This window comes from Eretmochelys imbricata, chromosome 5, assembly GCF_965152235.1.
Source record: "Eretmochelys imbricata isolate rEreImb1 chromosome 5, rEreImb1.hap1, whole genome shotgun sequence".
In the NCBI taxonomy this organism is placed as follows: Eukaryota; Metazoa; Chordata; order Testudines; family Cheloniidae; genus Eretmochelys; species Eretmochelys imbricata.
The window spans coordinates 111,408,895-111,433,218 of NC_135576.1; the positions used below are offsets into that span (position 1 = coordinate 111,408,895).

The 24,324-nt window shown below is 45.3% G+C and overlaps 1 protein-coding gene across 1 annotated transcript; it reads right to left on the reverse strand.

Annotated features, from left to right (window-relative positions):
• Positions 1-12,606: 12,606 nt before the first annotated feature.
• Positions 12,607-22,682, reverse strand: SAXO1 (stabilizer of axonemal microtubules 1). The gene is made up of 4 exons (XM_077818034.1): positions 22,654-22,682; positions 21,649-21,828; positions 19,049-19,251; positions 12,607-13,634 (listed from the first exon to the last, which is right to left on the reverse strand). Exons 1-4 carry the CDS (start codon positions 22,680-22,682, stop codon positions 12,607-12,609), a joined length of 1,440 nt encoding a protein of 479 aa, XP_077674160.1.
• Between the last annotated feature and the right edge of the window lie 1,642 nt (positions 22,683-24,324).

The window sequence follows — 24,324 nt, forward strand, 5'->3', positions numbered from 1 at the left end:
GCAGCTTTCGGTACGTGGTTCAGACCCTGGGTCTCTGTTGCAGCAGGCTTTCATTTCTGGCTCAACAAAACAGGGTTCTGGACTCTCAAGCTGACAGGGAAAACAGTCTCAGAGGTAGTTTCAGCACGTCAGGTGACAGTCCCAAGTGGGTCTCTGTGACCGAACCCGTCACAGTGGTGTCATCAGCAGGATCTGTACACATCTGATTGCTTTGAGACACTGGTAGTGATTTTAAGTGAGTTTTAAGTGTGGTGGATGGAAAACAGACAAAGTGGTTACTAGTTTGTTATTTTCTGTTGGTTTATTTTGAGTGAGGGAAATAAGCACAAGAAAGCTGGAAAATGACTACCAGTAAGGCAGCTACAAAACTAGAGCTGGCCAGACTGGAAGTGGAAGAGAAGGCAAAGGACCATGAGTTTCAAATGTGGCAGGCAGAAATGAGGCTCAAAGAAGCAGCTGTGGCCAGGGAAACCATGGAGGCCCAGAAACAGGCTTAAACTGAAGTACAGAAAGCTGCTCATGAAAGAGCCATGGAGCTAAAAGACAAAGAGCTTGAAGCCCAAAAGCTACCCAGGTGGAGAAGGAAAGAGAGAAGCAGCTAGTGCTGGAGTTAAAAGACAAAGGAATACAGGCCCAGATTGAGACCCAGAAGCATGAACTGGCTGTAATGGAGTGAAAGAGATAAAACCCACCAGCAGCTGGCTCTACTTCCCAAAAACCCCACAAATAGGAACGATTATGCCCGCAGTATGATTGATCCAGTGATCTTGCTAAATATTTCATCACCTTTGAGAGACTGTGCACCCCCCATGCGATTCTTGAAGATCAAAAAATGACCACTTTGATTGCAAAATTGACTGGGAGAGTCAATAAGATGCCTATTGCTGATGCTTTAAACTATGGTTAATTTAAGAAACTGGTTTTGAAACAGTTTCAGATTACACCTGAAACCTACAGGGTTAAGAGTCTTAAGAGGAGATCTGGATTGAGTAATGTGGCTTATGTAAATGAAATGAGAGATTTGTTAGACAAGTGGGTGAGGGGAAAAGGCATTACCAGCTTGGAAGAAATGTGTGATTTGGTTACTCAGCAACAGTTCCTGAATATGTGCAGTGATTATGTAAAGCAGTATTTGTGGGACAAACAGGTGGGTGCAGTGGGGGGAATTATCTGGGTTTGCAGATTCTTACGAGCAGTCACAAGCTGCAGTTAAACATAAACCACTGGCAGAGGGGCACAAGGTTGGGGGAAAGCAGAATCACCGTTTTACCCCTGGGGAAAAAGGAGGCAGGGCGTTCACCTCCCCATTCCCCTGTTACTCATCCCAAGTCTCCTGTACAAGCAGAGGAGCCCAGAAGGTGCTGTCATTGTATGTCCACTGAGCACCTGAGGAATAAGTGTCCTTGGCTAAGTGGGAAGAGACAGCAGGTAACACATGAAGCTGCTGCTTCTCAGAGCACAGGGGTATCCCAGGCTGCTGCCTTTTTCCACGCAGGATTTGTAAAGGTTGCTTCTACACAACCAAGCAGTGAGCATATGCATGCCGTTAAGCTTAATAGCAAAGTGCTCCAAGGATGGAGAGACACTGGTGGAGAAATTTCTGTGGTCAGGAGGGACCTGATCCAGGAGAAGGATTTGTTACCAGGAAAAATGGCAGAATTAGAATTGGTGGGAGGTTACAAAGTCCTTGCACCTTTAGCTAAGGTACACATGGAAACTGGTGATTTGCAGGCTGAACTGACTGTTGCAGCAGTGACACACAATTTTGCATCGTTTCTGCTGGGGAGTGATTTCTTCGATGTGGCAAAACCTGCCCCAGGGTTTGTTAGCAGCAAGAAGGAATCTTGTGCTAAAAGCCCCAGGCGGGAGGCTGAAGTCACATGTGCTGCTGGGGGAATAGGAGAGTGTCTCTTTAATTCCTCTAGCAGTGGAGAATGCAGCTTTGGGGGCAGGGGTGGTCGAAACTAGTTCTTGCAGCCCCGGGGCTCAAGGCAGGTCCCTGCGAGAAGGGCTGGATAGAACCAGCTCCTGTCCTGTGATTATCTCCCTGCGGGAGGGGGATGTTCCACCTTGTAACAGGGAGGCCTTCCCAGCTGCTGACTGCCAGGAAGTTGCAGGTCAGCAGGGGACAGGTCCTGTCCTGGGGTGCACAGAGACATGTATCCTGGAGATGGAAGTTGGGGTCCTGGTGACTGCTGTGGTGGGAACAGACCCCAAGGTCTCTGTAGCTGGAAGCCCAACCTGAGTGAAAGGGTGGGATTTTGCTGGCCAGTGAAAGCCTGTCATAGCTGGTAGCTGTGAGCCCACAGCTGGATCAGGGTCACCTTCCCTTTTAGGGACACAGGAGTGTCTGCCTCAGAGGGGAGCCCAGATGGAAGGTGAGGGGGGACAGGAGGATCCGCCCACCTTTTGTAGGAAGGCTTTTTCCCAGGAGGAGGGTGAAGGATCTGTATCTAAAATGCCACACCCCTCATCTATGAATCAGGTTTTAAGGGAAGACCGGGGGTCAGATCTCCTGGAGGGGCAAGTCCAGCAAGCTAACTTTTGGGAACAGAGAATGGGGTGACCGAGGGGATCTTCCCAATCCAAAGCATTCCAATGAAAAATGTTGTTCCTGCTACCCTTGTGAGAGATAACACTGTCTCTTCAAGGCTGGAAGAAGGAAAACTTTGCATTTGGGAAGCTTCACAAGGGGGTGACATCCAACACAAAGAGATTCCAGAGGGAGGGGCTGAGGGCAGGCATGGTTGCAGTGCACCCTTTCCTTGCCAAAACCTCAAACACATGCCTGAATTAAGAGCCTTCTCCAAGGGGGCAGAAGAATCTGTATCTGAGCACCTACCATGGTGCACAAAGGGATTGGAAAATGGAATAGACACTGAACAAGCCAAACTGTGTGAACAAAGTCTGCCTGTCATAAATTGGCTGTTAATCTTTTGTCTTTTACTGCTTCATCTATGGGTCAAGACAAGGGAGTTAATACTAATGGTAAACCCTTCAAAGATGTGTAACATACCTCATTTGTGGAAAAAACTTTTGTACATGCTAGGGATGGCAACAAGACAGTCCCACAAGCATGTTGCTTTTCAGCTTATACCTGTAAACAGGCTTAGAGCTTGGCACAGCAGCAGAAGCATAAGAGGCCTACACTGCTGTGTGGAAGCGGGAACTGAGGCACGCCACCTCATGGCATTGGTGGGTAAATGCAAAGACACCTACACTTCAACAGATACTGCTGTCTGCCTTCTGATAGCAATACACCCCAACGTGTTTTCAAGCACCCAGAACTTTGCTAGGACACCTATGCATGACATCACAGGGTTTAAAGGTACTGGGAGGGAGTGTGACCAGAGACAAACAGGGATTTTTACATGTACTGCGTCTGCCATGGACAGCGTCCAAGACTCCGGCAGTAAGTTTAGGAGGAGGGTGTGGCGTTGCACTCCATATGTTTGTGGCAATGTGTTTATAAGTGTAAATATGATATCACTGGAATATGCTTTACACAAAAGGTTTCTTGTAAGGGATCATTGCAAAGCGTATAATCTACTGAGTGTGGTCATCCTCTTTGTATGAATGTATCATTCTTGTATCTGAAATTAGGAATCTGAAATATAATTCTGAAGGCCTATTGTAACTATGCAAAGTGTGGGCCGTTAATGGTTGTTTGGAATCTTGTTGGCCCCCATTAACTAGGACAGTTGGTTGCAGATGGCTCTGTTTACTTGTAAGCCTTCCTGTATACCTGTGTGCCAGCGAGTGGGTAATGAAGTCTCACAGGACATGTGAACATGTCAAATGATACTGGAATCCATCTTTAACCTGGTGCTTTCCCATTTAGAAGGAGTGGGGGGACCCAGAGAGAGAGAGAGAGAATTCCCGCCTTGTGCCAGTTTCTTTATGTATTAGGCTTAGACTTGCGTGTTTTGTTTTATTTTACTTGGTGACTTACTTTGTTCTGTCTGTTATTACTTGGAACCACTTAAATCCTACTTTTTATTTTTAATAAAATCACTTTTGTTTATTATTGAACCCAGAGTAAGTGATTAATACCTGGAGGAGCAAACAGCTGTGCATATCTCTCTATCACTCTTATTGAGGGTGGACAATTTATGAGTTTACCCTGTATAAGCTTTATACAGAGTAAAACGGATTTATTTGGAGTTTGAATCCCATTGGGAGCTGGGTGTGTGGGTGCTGGAGTCAGGAGTACCCACTGAGTGGTTTTCAATTAAAGCCTGCAGCTTTGAGGACGTGGTTCAGACCCTGGGTCTGTGTTGCAGCAGGCTTGCATGTCTGGCTCAACAAGGCAGGGTTCTGGAGTCCCAAACTAACAGAGAAAACGGGCTCAGAGGTCGTTTCAGCATGTCAGGTGACAGTCCCAAGTGAGTGTCTGTGACCGAACCTGTGATAAGTGATAAGTAACAGTCATCATGGATTTGTCAAGAACAAATAGCTTTCTTTGACAGGGTAACAAGCCTTGTGGATGGCGGGGAGAAGCGGTAGACATGGTATATCTTGACTTAGTAAGGCTTTTGATACTGTCTCACATGACCTTCTCATAAACAAACTAGGGAAATACAATCTAGATGGAGTTACTATATGGTGGGTGCATAACTGGTTGGAAAATCATTCCCAGAGAGTAGTTATCAGTGGTTCACAGTCATGCTGGAAGGGCATAATGTGTGGGGTCCCACAGGGATCAGTTCTGGGTCCGGTTCTGTTCAATATCTTCATCAATGATTTAGATAATGGCATAGAGAGTACACTTATAAAATTTGCAGATGATACCAAGCTGGGAGGGGTTGCAAGTGCTTTGGAGGATAGGATTAAAATTCAAAATGATCTGGACAAACTGGAGCAATGATCTGAAGTAAATAGGATGAAATTCAGTAAGGACAAATGCAAAGTATTCCACTTAGGAAGGAACAATCAGTTGCACACATACAAAATGGGACATGACTGCCTAGGAAGGAGTACTGCGGAAAGGGATCTTGGGGTCATAGTGGATCACAAGCTTAATATGAAACACTGGTGCAAACATCATTCTGGGATGTATTAGCAGGAGTGTTGTAAGCAAGACACGAGAAGTAATTCTTCCACTCTACTCTGTGCTGATTAGGCCTCAACTGGAGTATTGTGTCCAATTCTGGGCGCCACATTTCAGGAAAGATATGGACAAAATCCAGAGAAGAGCAACAAAAATGATTAAAGGTCTAGAAAACATGACCTATGAGGGAAGATTGAAAAAATTGGGTTTGTTCAGCCTGGAGAAGAGAAGACTGAGAGGGGACATAACAGTTTTCAAGTACATAAAAGGTTATTACAAGGAGGAGGGAGAAAAATTGTTCTTCTTAACCTCTGAGGATAGGACAAGAAGCAATGGGCTTAAATTGCAACAAGAGGGGTTTAGGTTGGATATTAGGAAAAAATTCCTGTCAGAGTAGTTAAGCACTGGAATAAATTGCCTAGGCAGATTGTGGAATCTCCATCATTGGGGTTTTTAAGAGAAGGTTGGACAAACACCTGTCAGGGATGGTCTAGGTAATACATAGTCCTGGCTTGAGTGCAGGAGACTGGACTAGATGACCTCGTCCCTTCCAGTTCTATGATTCTATGAAAAGCTGGAATATTTGCTGAATATAATCATCACGTTACATTAAAAAGAGACCCTTCATTCCCATGTGATTTATGCTTCATTTTTTTTCACAACAGGCATACAGAGCCTGGTTTTCCCCCTCCCTCACTTACACCAGTTTGACACTAGTGTACGTTTGTTGGCCCAGACCCTGCATGGTGGCTGAGGAGTCCGTGGCACACCTCCCTAGACAGGGTGGTGCAAGGGTGCCTTTAAGACTCTTTTGTGCTCCCCTGATTCTCTGCTGATCTACATCAGGTAAGTCCCCCAGCACAACTTGGAACAGCTTGAAGGCTTCTCTAAATTGCACCAGTTGCCAATGGCCCTAATGATCAATTATGGCAGGCAGGGGTCACTAAGACCATTGGGTTGCTCTGGGGATGCCCATTAACCCCTACCCACGTTCTCTGTCCCAGTCATTGGGAGGTGGGATGATGGTACAGTCGTTGCTACTTTAGGTCTTTGTCCGCTGAGGCACCTCATCTGCAGAGCTCCTGGGCCAGTTATGCTGACTTTGAGGCAGCTTAGGATTTGCCCCGTTACTTTTTTTTTTCTTTCCTTTTTTTTTTTTTGCAGCTTTGTTCACAGTGAGAACTTATTCATGAGCTTCAAGACCAAGCCATTTAAAGACAGAAGCACACTAAAATGTTTTAAAGGTGCGGTACCATTCCACCACACACCCTCCACGTCTTCTCCAAAGTTACCTTCTCCATCATCAAGTGGGTTGAAGAAGGAGGCCACAACACTGCTCTTCCTGTGATGTGTCCACTTGTGCTATTTGACGGGCAAGATGGTTTTGTGTTCCCGGTTTTTTTGTTTGTTTTTTTTTGCTTCGGGGGAGTTACTCCAGATCTACACTGGTGTAACTAAGGACAGGAGTTATCCTGATATCACTAAGGGTTCGTTCCTCACTAGAGACAAAATTCTCCCCTTGGAATTGCACCGTGGAGCATTATGGGATATTCCACATTTGTTCGTTATACATTTTTTTCCATTGATGCCAATGAGACGTCCATGCACTCAGCTAAATCCTTCAGCCTATACAGGGGTTGCTGCAGAACTGGTATGATTCAATTCTGTGAGACTTCCCAGAGAGTCCACTCCCCTTGCACACTGCAGAGCATTTGCTCTCAACCATACAGGGCAATTTGGCTGGCTTGGGACAGGAGGAGCATGGCTGAGGTGTGCTATTAGTTAATGCCCCTACAGGGAGGGTGAACAAGTTAAATGTCACTTGTTTTGGATGTGGTCCTCCAGCCTTTCTGCTAAGGCTGTACATATAAATGTGTTCTATAAACTCTGCATTTAAGCTTTTACTAACTAAATGTTTTATTTGTGTTCCGACATAAGTAAAACAGGGCAGTTTTATGTGGCTGAGAAGGAAGTGGGCACTGGAAGCCTGTACTCTTGGTGCACATAAATAGGGTTTGTTTAGGCAGAACACTTAGCAGGATGTGATTGAGTTCATGGTCAGCATTTAGATACACATACGTGGTTAAGATCACAGCGGCATGGGAAACCATTTCCCAAAGCACCCTCCTCAGTACTATAAAACCATCTGTTGCCTCTAGATCTCATGTGGGGTTTGGGCTGACCTCATTTACAAATCCCATGGGCTGATGGTGAATCACAAAAATAAAACCTGAACCAGAAAGATCAGACCAGACAAGCCACGAAGAGCTTAATCACCAAGCAAGGAGCCAGGACATTTTCCTTGCCTTCTTTAAGGAAACGTTTAATGGTTGGGCTGAGGAGTAATTTGGTTTGGGCTGTGCAAAAGGTTTGTTTTTTCCTTTTCCATGCACTGGTTTTTTTAAGCATACATTATTGGTTTAAGTAGCCTCTGAGGTTAGTGGATGCTTGTTAAAACACTTCACTTACTGAAGCATTTATGGAGTCAGTTTTCAACTAACAACAGGCCATCCTAGTGGTTTCAATATCAAAAAAAGAAAACCTCCGTGTCAACCCGTTGTATACAAATCACAGCAAATTAAATACAGCTGTGCTCAAGGGGGGTATTTTATTTACTTCTTTTAGAGGGGCAGAGCAGATGAATAGTTGATGAGGGCATGGACTAGGTGAAACGAGGCCCAGCATTTCTCTGTTTGCCTGCTTGTCTTGATGAAACATGATAACTGCTGAATGCCACGTCTGATCGATGGCAAATGTTTAGGCAATGTTCTATGCATCAATAGGCAGACCCCTATTGACTTTAGTGAAAACTGGAAGACCTATCATCATTTTAAAAGTTGCTTTTAACTCGCCGTAAAATCCCTAACACCTATGGGGTGGCTGTTTAGTCAGCAGGAGGGAGAGGAGAGTAAAGGAGGCTTCATTCCTTCCTCCCTCCTAGCTCACAAGTACATCTCCAGTGCCTGCTTCATGCAGTGGGAGAGATGCCAGCTCTCGGCCTGTCCCTTGCAGTCCAAGGGAAGAAAGCTATTTGGTGGGGAGGGGAAGAGATACCCAGTGCCCCTGGCATGGGGAGAATGCAAAAAAATCCAGGAATGGGGGGACACAGAGAATGGGGAACCCTGTCATGCAGGAGGGAGAGAATGGGAGGGTACACCGTGTCCCAAGTATGGGAAAGAAGCTGAGTTTCTGTAGAACATGAGGGCAAAGAAAAAGAACCAAGTCACTGTTTTGGAGTCACCGGTTCTAACTTAAGACCTAATGCTAGTTATGTTCGTGCTATGCATGTGACAAACCTAGACCCATCACTAAAGCTCATTTTAAAAGTCAACACAGACACCGTGCAATTTAGAACTTTTCCATGAAATTCCTTGTGCTCTAAGCAGAAACCTCTGTTGAGAAGTAGTAGCAGTCCTGTTGTTTGGGGGGCTTTTGTGTGTTTAGTTTGTAGATCTTCAGGGCAGGAATGTTGGTTTGTTTGTTTTTTGTCATTTTACTTGTTACACTGCACCATGTACACTTAAGGTGTTATGTGGACCAAAAAAAAAACCAACCAAAGGACATTCTAGTGGGATTTTGCAAATTATTTATTCATGTGAATAAATTAGGCTCCTTGTATCATTTTGGTTTAGTTTTAAAACATTAAAGCATTTTATTAAGGTACAAGTCAGGAAAAATACATAGCTAGCTCCCATGCTGTGAAATCCCTGGAAAAAAATCAGTTCCACTGATTTGGCACATGCTTTTGGGGAGTGGAAGTTGGTGTAGTGTTTGCAGAATCTGGACTTTTGTTATTAATGTTTGAAAACCAGCAGTTACTCACGCGCTGTAACATTTATACTTAGATCCATATTGATACTGATAAATTCCATATGGCAAAATACAGTAAAAAAGATAGGTTTACATCCTAGAAACACACTGCTCCATTTTCATTTTCAGGTTAAAGTGAGAGTGTTAAAGAGCTTTACTGTATAAAAAGACAAATCCTTTTCCCAGCACTTACCCTGAGTAGCATCTTTCATAGAACCTGTGTTCCAGAGAGTTTTCAAAATAACTGTTTAATAAATAGCAGCAAACGGCAAGAGAGAGACTAGTAAAATCTTTTCAGTTTAGATGTGACCTCAGATGGTTTGTTGATGCGCCACAAAGTCTGTTACAGGTGGCACAAGCTGCAAAAGGAGAGAGTTCTTGCACCATCAGAGGTGAGAAAATATTTACCAGATTTTAAAACCAAGAGGGACCATTCTATCCTCTAATCTGACCTCCCTGTATAACACAGATCCTGTAATCTCATGCAGTTCCTCCTGCATCAAGCCCAGAACTTTTGGCTTAATTAGAGCATATCTTTTAGAAAGGCATCCAGTCTTGATTTGAAGACTTCAAGTGTTGCAATGGTTAATTACCCTCAATGTTAAAAAAATGTTCACTTTATTTCTTGTCTGAATTTGTCTAGCTTCAGTTTCCAACCACTTATATAGAACTTCCATTCCCAAGGGCTTCAGAGGGCTTCACGCGTATAACTAAAATGCATATTTTACATTGGGATCACTTCAATCTATTTAAATGAAGCCACCTCTATGGTTGAAAAAGAGCTTCTCTGCAACACTGCACAGCAGCAATGCTTAGCACTTGAGATTAGAAATTAACACTACTTTAGATCGTGATTGCTCAACCTGTGGGTAGCCATCCAAAATTGAGTCAATGGCCTGGGGGTGGGGGAGGGAGTTCCTGCACCTGTGGGGAATGGGCCCGGGAGCCAGGGGGTTGGAGGGGAGGGAGAGAGAAGTGTCAGAGTGCTGCTCAGGTTTCTCCCAGCCACCTCTTTGCTTGATGCTGCGGGGGAGGGGAGCTGTCCAGGCCAAATTTGAGTGAGTGCTGCTGTAACCCCACTCCAGGTTGCAATGCCATGCTCATAAACGTGGTCCAGTGAGCCCCCCCATCGGGGCTGGGCCAAACCGGAATGGCACTCCAACTCCAGCGATCTCAAAGCCTAGAGCAGAGAGCTGAGCCCAGCCAGACACCTGGGACAGCAGATGCACTATGGTATGCACAGTATGCTTATTTACTGGGTCATGACAAGCTGTCAAGGTTTACAAATGGGTTGAGAGCCTGAAATGGTTGAGAACCACTGCTTAAGTTGCAACTGCTTTCAGGGCGGGAGTTTAGGAAATTGGCCTGGATAACAGAACTAATGCATCTATCCTGCAGCAAAGCACCCTGGGAACTTACATAAGCACCGATGGTCAGGGCCTTGGTGTTGCATCACAGCCAGAAGATGCCACCTCCAGTTGCACTGTGACCCACCTAGCAACATGCATGGGCACTGCTTTAGCACTGACTCAGAGGGAAATGTGCTACCTCAGGGTTCTCACCCTTTTGCTTTCTGAGGCCCCTCACAACATGCTATAAAAATTCCAGAGCCCAGTGGGGGAATCCTCGGGCATAGGCGTAGTTTGACTTCTATTTTGGGTGGGCAGGGGCCAGCAGGGCTCGAGACAGCTCCGTGAGGGGGGGTCCAGGGAGGGAGCACCACCTCCACCCCCTGACTCCCCTCAGCAGGCCACCCAGCCTGTCTGGTTGGGGGAGAGGGGCAATCAAAAATTATAACACAAAGGTGGGGGGGGCTCAACTCAAAAAGTTTGAAAACTGCTCAGGGTGCAGGCAGCAGGTAGCTAGGGGCTGTGTGAGGGCAGGGGGGTACCAGAGGGTGCAGGGAGGGGCTCCCTGCTTCCCAAGGGCTCTGCCAGCCATGGAGCAGGGTCCTCTGCCCAGGCAGCTCTTACCGGCTGTGTGAGCAAAGGGGGCTGGGAGCTGAGGAGTAGCTTCAACCCCCCACAGCAGCAGGAAGCGAGGGAATGCCATGGCTGCCTGCTCCATGGCATCAGCCGTCCCTCACTGCCTGGCTCTGGCTTCCCACCTCTGACCTGGCCAGGGTGCAGGGAGAGAAGGAGGTTGGGGGAGTGGAGCTGCCCTGGGACTGCCCTGCTCTTGCACTGTAATTTCCGGGGTGTGCAACACCCCCGTGTCCCCCCAACTCTGCCCCTGGGCTCAGGGCTTCTGCCCCAGGGGGAGCAGCAGGGCTCCGGAATTCAGCCCTGCTGCTCCTGGCTTCAGCCCCGTGGGGGCCGCCAAGGATAGGGGCTTCAGCCCTGTGGGAGGCACTGGTGCTCAGGCTCTGGGTTTTAGCCGCAGGGCCCCTGTTCAGAACTGCTGTGCTACCTAGACTTCCTAGTACTAGTACAACTTCCTGCAGCAAGAGGCCTCCAAGGTAAACCTATCCAAGTATTGACCCTTCCTACTTTGTGAGATTTGAAGATTTCCCATTTAGTGTTCTAGTTCTGGGCAATAATGTAACTTGATATCTTGATTTTACGAAGGCATTTGCCCTAGTTCCACTTTGGAAGACAGAATTGGAATTCTACACAACCGCAACGAATTAGAGAATTGGTCTGAAATCAACAAGGTGAAAATTCAATCGAGATAAGTGCAAAACACTTAGGAAGGAAAAATCAAATGTACAAGGACAAAATAGGGACTTACTGGCGAGGCAGTAGTATAGTTGAAAAGGATCTGGGGATTATGGTGGATCACAATGTGATGCAGTTGCAAAAAAGGCTAATATTCTGGGATATATTAACAGGAGGTAATTGTCCACTCCACTTAGCACTAGTGAGGTCTCAGCTGGAGTACTGTGGCATCTAATTCTGTGCCCCCACTTTAGGAAAGATGTGGATCAGTTGGGGAGATTTCTGAGGACAACAACAAAAAGCTGGACTATGAGGAAAGATGAAAAAAAAAAAAAAAGCTGGGCCTGTTTAATGTTGAGAAAAGAAGACTGAGCAGGGACCTGATAATTCTTTAAATGTGTTAAGGGCTGGTCTAAAGAGGTTGGTGATCATTTGCTCTCTGTGTCTGTTCAAGGCAGGCCAAGAAGCACTGGGCTTAATCTGCAGCAAGGGAGATTTAGGTTAGCTATGAGGAAAAACTTCCAACTATAAGAATAGTTGAGCACTGGAATAAACTTCCAAGGCGGCGGCTGTATTTGGTCCTACCTCAGCACAGGGGGCTAGACCTTGCGAGGTCCCTTCCAGCCCTACAATTTGGTAATTATTAAGGGAGACACAATGCTGAAAAATCTAATTTTAAGCAACCTTTTTTCTTGTCTTTTATGGACTCAGTAAATGAGGCTGGACTTTTGGCTTGTGCTATTTACCTGCACTCACATCTAACCTCTATTTTTATTGTAACTTAAGGGATCTGTCTACCTATCCATCGATTTAGGCTGCTGTACCACACTCATCATGGAGGAAACTTACTGCCTGATACGTTTGTGAACAAGAAATCTGTCACCATGACCTAGACATTGCTTAACTAAAGACAGAGTTTGGGAGATAGAAAAAACACTGACAACCAGAAGATTAAAATGTTCTTTCCCTGGACACTAGGATTCTTATTATTCAGGTGTTCCACCAGGAGCGAGGCCCTGGGAGCTATTTTAAGCTCTTTAAAGGAATAAAATCAATGATCAGTTTAAAAGAGGGTTACAAAAAACAAAATCAGGCTGTCATGGGTAGTTCCTTTGGGCCAGGTAGGTATAGTCCATTCCCAGAAATGCTGCTTCTTCGCTCTTTACTCTTTGAACTCAGTGGGCGTTCAGCCTCCGATACGGGGCAGTAGAACTTGTGACCAACAGCATCGATTTCTTGAAACACATAGCCTGGGGGCTCTTTGTAGGAGGCAAGGCACTTGACAATTTCCTTCGGCGTGTAGCTGGTGGCGTAGGTGGTTTCTCCATCGAGTGGTATGTTAGGCCTCCCAACTGACCAACCCGGCTTAAAGCTCTTCGTGAAAGTGGGGGGGTGAGGGACGTAATGGGCCCGAAAGGTGGTCAGCTTCTCCATTGGTTCTGCTGGCAAAGTAAGTTCTGGGGCATGTATGATGGGTTTTGCTTTCTTACCATGCCATGGCTTGTAATCATCCTTCATGGTGGAGCAGCTGTCAAAGGGTGCAGTGTTTTTCTGAACATGGCCCAAGGGCCGACATGTCTTGGCTGGCTGTCCCTTAGGGTATGTGTAATGAGTCTGAGTAGTTGTCTGAAGGTCCATTTTCTCTACGGGGGGCACGTACACATCAGGTTTTCTGGTGACCATGGGGTGCTGTGGCCAAGCTTGGTATTTTTCCCGAAACTCTGTGGAAGACGAAAATGGGAGATCGTGGGTCGGCATTGACTGGTACGGTTTCACCATCTTGGCAGGCGGGCCAGCCAGCCCCTTGTATGACTGTTTGTGTGTAGTGAGGCCATCAAATGAGGTTTCACTGGGTTTATACTTCTCATACTCATGGACAAAGCGTTTCTCCAAGGGATGTGGCACATAATTCAACTTATAATTTGTCAGGTCCTCCAAAGGTGCTTTGGTCATGTGGGCTGGATTCAGAGGTTTGCAGCTGTGAGTGGCGACTGGTCCCTTATATATATAATCATCCTGGACAGTGGTTCTGTAGTCAAATTTTGCTTCTGATGGATGGAATTTATTGTCTGGTTTAATCATCTCTCGTTTTGATTCATTCCATGGCACATAGTCACCTGAAATGTAAGAATCTAATTTAAGTGTCCATCAATGCACAAGTTCTGTAGTTAGTTTAAAAATATAATAGCCTATGCTTTGGTTATTAGTTTTAATTATCCTTAGTATTTGTTGTTTGTGTTAGTCGTGTCAATCAGGTAGGCACCGTACAAACACATTGTGAGAGACCATCCCTGCCCCTGAGGAGTTTACAATCTAAATATACCACACAGAGAATGGTGGGAAGAAAGGAGTATTATCATCATCCCCATCTTACTAAAATGATGAACTAAGACACTGGGAGTCAAGTGACTTGCTCAGAGTCACACACCAAGTCTGGGAGAAATCTGGGAATTGAACCCAGATCTCCTAAGTCCCAATCTAGAGCCTCGGCTACAAGCCAGTCCTTCCTTGCTGTGTCTTCCTCTTCGATGACAACTGATTTTTTCAATGAGCTAGACAGTTGTTCCCTGCCCAGAACTGAGTTCAGGGTTTCTTCTTGATGACATCTAGAGCAGTGCAGAGAGAGGTATTTCCTGCTTTCTTTGCACTGTGCTATATGTTAGCAGTGCTATCAACATGTGCAGAACCCTGACCTCAATTATTATTATTAATTAGTAGTATTGTGCTGGGCACTGTGCAAACATATAACAGAGTTGGTTCCTGCCCCAAACGGCTTACAATCTTAAGTATAAGACTAAGTATAATCTACCTCTTTGCCAACATTAGTACACTCTCTGTAGACCCCTGTGTGATGGGTGCATATTATATCCTATTTCACAGATGGGGAAACCAAGGCACAGGGAGTTAAAGTGACTTCCAGAGCACACTGGAAAACTCTGGCAAAAACTCCTGGCTCTCAGACCAGTGTTGTAGCCACAAACCCATCTTTCTTCCCTCTTACTAATCTTGTGCAATTGCCCCTAGAGAGCAATATGGTTACTGGTAGGAAGTTGAAATGAAATAGCCTTGGCAGTAACCCAAGTCTTATTTTTTTGCTTTCAAACCACATTGAGAGGCATGAGACAAACAACGTTCCAGCTGATCCTTTATAGGAAGGAAGTCTGGGTTTCAAAGTACCAGAAAGTAAATGATGCAACTAGGCATTGGGATATTTGAATTTTCCAGTCCAAACAGTATTGACTGTGCTATAATACAGCACAATTACAATTATATTAGAGCTGTGCTCATTACAATGAGAAGTTGAAAAATTAAAGGTTATTTTTAAATTAAGCATTTGTTCTCCAGTCCCCCTGCCCCGATGCCCAGCATGAAGTGGCAGTAGTAATCCTGACCCCATTGAAGTCAATGGCAAAACTCCTAGTGACTTCGGTGGGGCCAGGATTTTATTTTCTTCCTCAGTTTGAAGATCTGTCTAATCTAATCTGGCCTAATTTATTTTAAGTGTTTACATAGCACCAGCGTTCCTCGTATTTAGGTACTAAAGACCAGATTTTTAGAGGTATTTGGGCACCTAAAGATGTAGATAAGCGCCTAATGGGATTTTCAAAAGTGCCTAGAAGTTTAGCTACTACTGAAATCAATGGGAGTCAGATAGCGGGATTTTCAAAAGCTCCCAAACTAAGCATTTATCTTCATCGTTAGGTGCCCAAATACCTTTAAAAATATGGCCTTAAAATCCTGGCCTAATGTTGCTCAAGTCAATGGAAAGCCACCCATTGACTTCAGGGGGCTTTGGATCAGGCTCCACTACTAGATCTGTGGGGATGTCTAGCCATAGTGAGATCTGGAAGGATGTTTTGCCACCCACAGCACACCTAAATTTTCCAGGCACTCAAAGATATCAGCAATGCTCAGATTGCTGATAGGAACCTAAATAGCAGTGGCATTGATGATGTTCAAGAAATTTACTATTTGCATGGCCATGCCCACTCTGTGCAGCTTGCACAATCAGTTAAGTATATAAAGCGATGCGGTACACACCTGGATGAGAGTCATGAGCTAAAGGTAAAATTGTGATGATCATGGATGGGTGGACTAGTCCTGGAAACTATAAGGACTGATCCAAATAGGCTCATGTTCGTTCTGATCAATGCCCTTCGCTATTATCCCACCTGTCCTTTCTAAGTTAGTTCATCTGCCCATTGCAGCCTCCCACTGATCCCCAAGCTACTCTAGCCCCTCTGCTGATCCCTTTCCGTCTACCTTTAAAGCCTCGCAATGCAGGTATGGAGGGAGGGGAGACATTGGAGTCATTTGTCCTCCCCGCCAAGGGGGCTGCCAGCCAGTCAAACTGCACAAAGACAAGGCAGAGCTAGGCCCAAGTCCCTAGTGTGGTTGGTGTTCCTAAACTGTCAAACTCCACTGGTGGCTCTGATGAGATGAACTGTATAAGGTATCACCCCCAGCCACCAGCCCCTATATTAGACCCCTGGGACTGCTGAGTCACTCATCATGGTTTCCAGCTGGCTCAAGCCAATGCAGATACTTGACCGTATCGTTCCTTCGGGGCTGCTCAGACTAGCCCCCTAATCAGCCTTGCTTGGTTCTCAGAGAAGGATTTAGGGAATTAAAATAAAGTCATCCCATCACCCCCGCCCCTGCCATGTGGTAGCATCCTGGCGATGGCAACCTGTCCTGCCTAATGCTAAAGCTGCCCTGGCACTCGCGTCACACTTCCCAGCACAGCGGGGCCGGACCTCTGGCTAACTCCAGCCTCACACACATGCATCATGATCTCTGAGGCATGTGCTGAGAAGTTTGACGTGAGCACCCTCCCAGACCCAACTGAAAGGTTGGTGGCCCACATCACTTTACCAAGGTAGGTGGTCCAGAAGGGGAAACAAGGGGCGCATGTTAAGATGAATCATAGAAGAGAGGCTGTAGGGGCTTATTAAGAAGTGGGTAACTTCTGAGTCTCCACTGCTTATGACATGCAGTCTTCAAGCAAGTGTAGATCCAGTTGAAAAGGCTTGACATTTCAGATGTAGCTAATCAAAACCGAACTGCACCCCAAAACCGTTCAGGGCTTCCCAGCGTCAGTGGTAATAATCTAGTCCAGGCAGTTCACTGAGACTATAGTTTTGCAAAATATTAAAAATAGTTTCCATGTGTCTTCAATTTTAAACTTCTGTAAGTGCCACACATTTGGAGTCCTCCTAGGCATTATGAATTTACTTTAGTTTAAGCCAACAATGCTACTATCCCTTCAAAATATGTTACAGTTTTATTGAAACTAATTCTTTTCCAGTAGATATTAATGGTTTACCATGTATCACCGTCCTGAAAACTTTAGGGGGTATGGGAAGGAGCCTAGGATACAAACCACATGTTCCTAAGCTCAGGCAGCTCTCCATATAACCAAGCTAGACAACGTTTTAATTCGATTATATACCTATAGATAGACACACATGACTAAGAAGAGATGAGAACTTTGAAACCATGCTTCATGCAGTGTTAAGAAATCAAGTTGCAAAGCTGTCAGACATTAATTGTGATACCACTGGGTTGTGTGGACTCACGACTTCATATGAAAGGCATTTATTGTCAAAGTGGCATTATTTGAAACCTCATAGAGCAGCACATTACAAATAAATTGCACCTTGAAAGGTGATTAATAAAACCATTTTGTGCCATAAGGCTCAATAGGTAAAAGCACATTGAAAACCTTCGCATTTGTGGCCTGTGGCCTTTTAAAATGAATTAACTCAATATGGAACCAAATCTTTGTGGGGTTGTTAGATGGAGATTTCCATTTGCACAGTGTTTTGAAAAATACTGCAAATTACAACCAAATGTGGCTGTGCTGCATTTTATTGGAGCTCTTGAGCGCACTAGTAAAGGTCCTGACCTAAACACAGCTAAAACAAAAAGATTTACATATGGTTCTTAGTTCGAATGTAAGCATATCTAAACACATAGGGACAGACTCTCCGCTGGTATAAAGCATTGAGGCTTCGAGTGGTTTAACTACTTTTACATGGACACCGATTTTCTGGCTTTTTGTCATTTTAATTGTGTGACCTTAACATTGCATTCACATAGGTTTGCTTGCATTTTATTTTCTTGCTTGATTTTTATTTTAAACAGAGAATTACTTATGCTGAATAGGGCCAAACCCTCATACTAGTAATCAGCCTGAGTAAGTAGGCTATTTGTTTTACAGCAGAAAAACAATAATATTCCACGCTTATTTAAAGTAATACACAAAGTGCTAGCCCAGCCCTCTAGTGGTAGCATAACAGGCTGCTGCTAGCAGATCGCTATTTAAGACCAAGTCCCTGATCCAGCAGAGGCAAAATGCCCTAGTGTCGTATGACAGACAACTCTGAAGCCAGCAGAGTTGCTCTGGATTCATGCTAGTATAACTGAGTGCAGTATTCATCCAGTGTACTCAACCCCTAGGGAAAGAAGGAAGCAGTGCAGGTGGCTTTTTAGCCATTCTATGGCTGTTTCATGAGTAGCGTTTACAGGTTTGGGAGGAAGTAGCATTTAGCACTCATTGACCCAAGAAAGATGATCCCTGCAGTGAGATACCTTCTGGTGAGGGCAGTAAAAATTAAATAGGGTGCAATGGTCCAGTAGAGAGGGAACAAGACTGGGAGACCAGGCTCTGCCACTGACTGGGTGTGTGGCCTTGGGTGAGTTACTTAATCTCTCCCTCTATGCCTTAGTTCCCCATCCGTCACATGGGGATAGGAATACTTGCACACCTATTTGAAGTGTTTTGTGGGCTATGACTGAAGTGCTATAGAAGTTGTGAGCGTTATTTGTTGGCGCAGTTGTCAGAATTTAAAGGACCCCTTCACCTTGGAGGGACAAGGAGAATGCCACTGCCATTCCAGCCCCTCTCCCCCCCTCCCCCACACACCTCAGGACAGGAAACAGCAGCAATTATTCATTCTTTAAAATATATATAATTAATTCACAAGCACTGGAGCAGCTCCCAAGTCACTTTCACAATCACTGGGAGCAGAATCTGGCCTTGTGTTAGACGGCATTCTGAACTGGGCTGGCCCCAATGACTGAGTTGCTCAGCTAATCAGGAATGAGTTAGGATCCTGGGCTACCCTGGACCACACAGGCAAGCATTCAGCATTGGTTTTCAGCACCCCCCACTCCCCTCATGGCTGATGTTAGAGCATCACTGAGACCTTCAGCACTGCCCTAGGAAAGGGGCAAGAGAAGGGAAAGGCTCCTCAAAGACCCAACAGCCAGCCCACTCCCACCCTGAAATAAGGGCCTGACAAACTTGACACCTAGAAAAACGTTAAATTAGATTAAAATTCTCTCCTTAGCCTCAGTCCAGCCCAAAGTGCCCAGGTTAGTTAACTTTTCAGTCACTCTCTTAAGGCTCCTACAGAACCAATATAAGAAATAGCAAATGCAGAAGTCTGTGTAGCCTCATTCTGTTCTCTTGAAGCAAGATGTTACAAGCGAAGCCCTCCTTCAAAACAGCTGCAAGGGTACATACCTTTGTACGTAGGTATTGTGTCCATCTTGACATTGGAGGTATAGTTAGTCTCGCGGGGTAAGCATGGAGGAACTCGACAGATAGGATAGGGGTTGTAGTCTTGTTTATATGTTGAGATCAAATCCATATTCTCGTCACTCTTGACATACTTTTCAAGTGGTTTGAATTTCACTGGCAACACTTCATGAGGTACGTAATCTCTCCTGTGAATAATAAAGGCACTACATCTTATTTGTGTCTGCCTTGAGGACCAAGTGTATGTTCCTTTTGCTGGGCACCCAAAGAAAGTTTGGATAATGGAATAAGGGTAGCTAGTGCAATACACAAGACTTTCACTTGTAGAAAGCTGGCAATACTCCTGTAATTACAGTATGTGTAAAACAGGACCATCGACTCCTTCAGGTGGGCCAAATTCCTCCTTGTCCGAACGCGGTGGGTTTACACAGAGTTAATTATGGACTTCAATGAAGTTAGACCAGGAAAGAATCTAGCCAATGAGTTTCGTGGACTCATTCTAATCTGTGCACATCACAAAGCCCATCACTCTATTTGGAGGCCCATGTTATAGGTAAGGTCCACATTGGTGGAGCAGGGGGGCATGTTTCTCTTAAGGACTGAGCTGGGCCAGGGCTTGTAATGTGCATGGCCTGAGACAACACCATCAAGCCATAATATTCATGAGCAACAATTTCTTTAAGGCTGGAATTTTTCAAAGGTGCCTAAATGAATGAGGCACCCAAATACCATTGACATTCAATGTGAGTTGGGCACCTATCTCCCTTAGGCGCCGTTTAAAAGCCCAATCAAAGTATTTCAGCCCCATGACTACTTTGGGGAGGACACGTGCAAGACCCCCCTTTGTGCAGGGGGCATGGCAGGTAGCCTCTGACGGTGCCTTCCACAGCGGCCCAGCCAACGAAAGGGCTCCTGCATTTCTGGATGGGGCACTATTAATGAAAAAGATGTTAACCATTTCCTCAGCTGGTGTTTTTCTGTTCTCAGTGTGGTTGTGTGGATCTGCTTCTACGGTGTGTAGCATTATAAAAAAAAATGGATGCAATGTCTTTAAAGAGTTACCTTCCTCCAGCGAAACTTTATATATAAACAGCCAGAGACCAATGCTGGATGACCGGTCTTTTCGTTAGCATGGTCTTATGTCCTGGCTTAGCTCCTCTGGGGCACCATAGCCACTTTGCACCAGAGCACCAGCCCAAAGCTACAGTAACCATCCCCTGAAGGATCTTTCCAACGTCAGACAATATAGCAACAATTGTGCCTCTACACCTTGTTGCTGATGGAGGGAACACAGCGGGGGCTTCTCTGTACCCTGCTGCTCCATCTGCCCCTGGGGTCACTGGCCAGAGGACCAAACCAGCACAACAGCTGTCCCAGTAGTGAGACAGCACACCCCACCCTGAGTGGTGCTGTGTGTAGCAAGGATCTCGGCCTTTGGCTTTTGCGGGTTATACAAAAGTCACCAAATCTAGCCAGAGGAGTGAGAATTTGGAAATAGGGAAATTGAATTTCAGATGGAAATTTACACTTCCACTAGACTAACAAAGAGATGCCATGATTGAAAGCCTTCAGTGGCTCCTGCACATGGAACTTGAGTCCGGCATTTGTATGAGCTCCGGACAAGTGTTCCACGTCCAGCCGCTCCTGCTTCAGCAATGAATGTAACCATGGCTGCACAAATTGCTATGGGGATCACCTGACCCATCACACAACAGTGCATCCCCCTCAAAGAGAGAAGGTGGGCTTGAAAAGTACCCTCCCCGGCAGCTCTTTGGGTCTCACATTAAATGGAGCACAGATGACGAAAGGATTATTGATGACAGAGCCTGAGGTCACAGAGTAAGTAAACAGCAATATATTCAAACATCAACCAGAGGCCTTCAGCTGAGGAAAGAGAAATCAAATTGCTGGCTATGTATCGAAGACTCAGAGTCTTGCATTTCAGTAGCATAACACACCACATGCTCCACTAGCAGGGAGCAGGCTTGCTGATTAATTTAGGGGGAAGTCAGGAAGGGGCACAGTTAAACCCGAGGTCTTGTGTTTAAATTTCACAATCTGAACAGCAGCACAGCGGGGATTCAAAAATGGTTCAGCTTTGCACGGCATGGTACTCTGTGTGTATCTCATTTCCCCCATCATCATTAAAAACACATGGCCACTTATTGTACGTACGGCTTAGCGCCTAGAAGCCCCACTCTCGGACCAGGGCCCTGTATAAAAAGACAATCCCTGATCCAATGAGCTTCGGCCTGCCAGCCTTACTCAGTTCTTCTTCGTGCAGAATTCCTGTTGACTTCCCAGGGAGTCTGCCCAATGCTGCAAGTGAGTAAAAACTAGGGAGAAAGCCAAGAGCCCAACCATGCCCCTGTGGTGCACACATTCTCTCTCAGCAGATCACCAGCAGCAGCTCACCCCAAACTCTGGCTCCCTACATTATTCCCTAACCCCCAGCAAAGTTATCACAGCCCCAGTATGGAGCATTTAACTAACTGTTCTCCTCATGCTCTCCTTGAGGGAAGCAATGCTTATTCCCCACCCCCACATTCATTCTCTCACCCTCCCGCCCTTCCACTGTTTCTTACTTGAAAGTTGTCATTCCCTCCACAGCCACTGACTGCTTCTGGTACTCTGCCTTGGGCTTGAACGAGTCTCTGGGATGGGCGTAGGGATACAGGGGGTATTGATCCACGTACTCCGACAGGAAGCATGGCTTCTCGCTCTTCTCATAGATCCTGGTGGGAAGATGTGGGCAATGGTGGCGCCTGTGCAAGAGAGTAGCATGGACGTTATCGCCTGAGCCCCAGGGCAGAGCAGAGATGTTGGTGCAGGGCTTCAGCAGCACTGGTTACAAATCACCCACCAGCTACAACTAACTATAGGGCATTACGAATCATCAGGCAAAGTCCTGGCCTATGAAACTAGTGAGACGCTTCCCTTGGGTACAATAATGACAACCTATAAAAAACAACAACACCAACCATAAGTGAGAACAGTGCGTTAACTCAAGCTAGAAAAGGTTCACCGATTCTAGATTTAGCTAAACACACCCTACTGTGCCAGGCTGGGCACTCCATTTAAACCCTTTTGCTCAATTGTTCTGATTAAGGATTAGATTCTCCACAGCCAGAACCTTGTGCAGTTGTCCAAAGCTATGCAAAGTGTGTGTGAAGTACTACCAGGTCAGCACTCACCGCTGTGGGGCATTTCACACTCACATCACAGCAGCGTTAAAGGGCTATGCAAGTGCAAGAGAAGGGCGAATCCAGCCTTAACAGCATAGGCCTGCTCCCATTGACACAGTGACAACATTTCCATCAATAGGAGCAGACGCAAAGGGACTCAAGGCACTGAGTGCTCGCAATTCCCATTGAGACGTGGTGGCTATGTCTTCTGAAACCCTGAAAGCCCATCAGGTTGTGAAACACTCTATTACAATCTACTGCCAAATGGCAAATTTACAGTGCTTTACTTCCTTTTAAACATATTTACAAACCACACTCGCATTCAGCACACTTAAAACCATCTCTTTGGCTCTCGCCACATCTTGCATTGTCAAAGCAGCATAATGCATGGCAACATCTGCATACCTCTGGATTTTCAAGTTGATGCAGGTCATAAGCCAGCATTGTAAACAATAAACCTTTCAGGATGGATCCCTGAGGTATGCGCTGCACAAGCTTAAAAAAATTCTTACATCTAGTGCTGAGCTAAACAAACATTCTCTTTCAGATTAAGCAAATCAAAACCAAAGTCAAAGTCACTCCATTTGTCAGTGATAGTAAGTCAGGGGCTTTATGGAAATCATCAAATAATATACTCATTTCAAAACCATTAGCCAAAGCTTGATTGATGCTATCTGTAATTTTAAAGAGGCTCCCTCTACTTAAAAACTACTCTTATGTCTGGAAAGTATTTACATACTATGGTTCCAAGTAGCCCCTGAAATCACTTGAAAAGAAACTGGTGGGGAGGGTTGATATTTTCTTTGTGCATTGACAGCACTTTACGTATAGTCAGTTTCACTGTATGGTTAGTTACTCAGTTTCACCTCTTGCTTATATGGCTCTTTCACATTGCAACAAAGGAGAGACTGCCCCATAGAAAATGTAACTGTACCTCCCTCCCCCACTCCAAGGCCCAAAGGGACTTGGAGGTAGGTGTAGAAAGGAGCTCCTTTTAAATTGTATTTTGAAATTGACAGGATTTCAAGTTATTTGTAGTAATTATCTTTGCTGTTACAGGAGCATCCAGGAATTCCAGTCAAGGAGCCCCTTTGTGCCAGGTGCTGTACAAACAAGACACAAAGACGACAGGCACGGCCCCAAAGAGAGGGTTACAAATCTAGGTGGCAGTGACCCTTTAAAGAAAACTGGATTCATCCAAATCATCAGATCTAAAACCAGATTCAGAATAGTGTTATGAAAGACTTAATTGGTAAATTGTAATAATATTGCTCTAGACAATGGTAGAAGTACTGAAATGGTGTTGAGTACAACAATTAAGTTTAATGGCTCATTTGTGGCTTTAAGCCAGGGCTTGAGGCAGACACATATCTCTCTGGGAGTGCTGGAAAGTGCATGAAGGGACTAGCTATTGCTACACCTTGTTCCAAGTATCAGTGTTCACAAGCCAGTATGGGAAAGACTCGTATTGTCCAGAGAGGCTCCTGACCAGGTTCTCAGTGACCAGTTCGTGCCCTGACATTTGGGGCTTTATAGTCCTCTTTTTTTCTTTTCTTTTTTAAACTCAACCTCCTGTTGATGTCAATGTGCGTTTTGCTGAGTAAAGACTTCAGGAATGGCCCGACAGGGATTACAGCTAGAAAAGACCTATGGTTTTTATGTCTAGTGCATCATTCCTGCCAGCGTGTGATTATTCCCTTCTGTATGTTCTCCGATGCTCTATCCAGGCTCCTTTCAAGTTATTCAAGTAATGGGGCTTCAATACTTAATAAAGTAGCTGTTAAATCAAATGTTTGTCCATCTAGCGTCAGTAAATGTCTGATTACCCAAAGTTACAGTGGTAGCCGCTGAGCTATGTATGGGGTCACATAGATTCTGAATTATTTTCCAAACTGCAGGTCACAAGGGAAGGACAGACTGCGCTCAGATAAAATTCAGCCGTTGCTTGACAAGCCAATTTTCTACTCTGGCTATGAATCTTTCCATGAAACCGTAAATCAGAAAGAGCCCCGGTAGATTCATCTTTGCCTTGGAGAGGCTTTAAGGCTTGGATGAATGGTGGAATGAAGGAGATCA

Coding starts and splice junctions, on each gene's coding strand:
- SAXO1 (XM_077818034.1), bottom strand. CDS start 22,682: ATGACCTGCATCAACTTGAAAATCCAGAG. Junction 19,252..21,648: donor GAGGGAATGACAACTTTCAA/GTAAGAAACAGT, acceptor TATTATTCACAG/GAGAGATTACGTACCTCATG. Junction 13,635..19,048: donor CACAATACCTACGTACAAAG/GTATGTACCCTT, acceptor CTTACATTTCAG/GTGACTATGTGCCATGGAAT.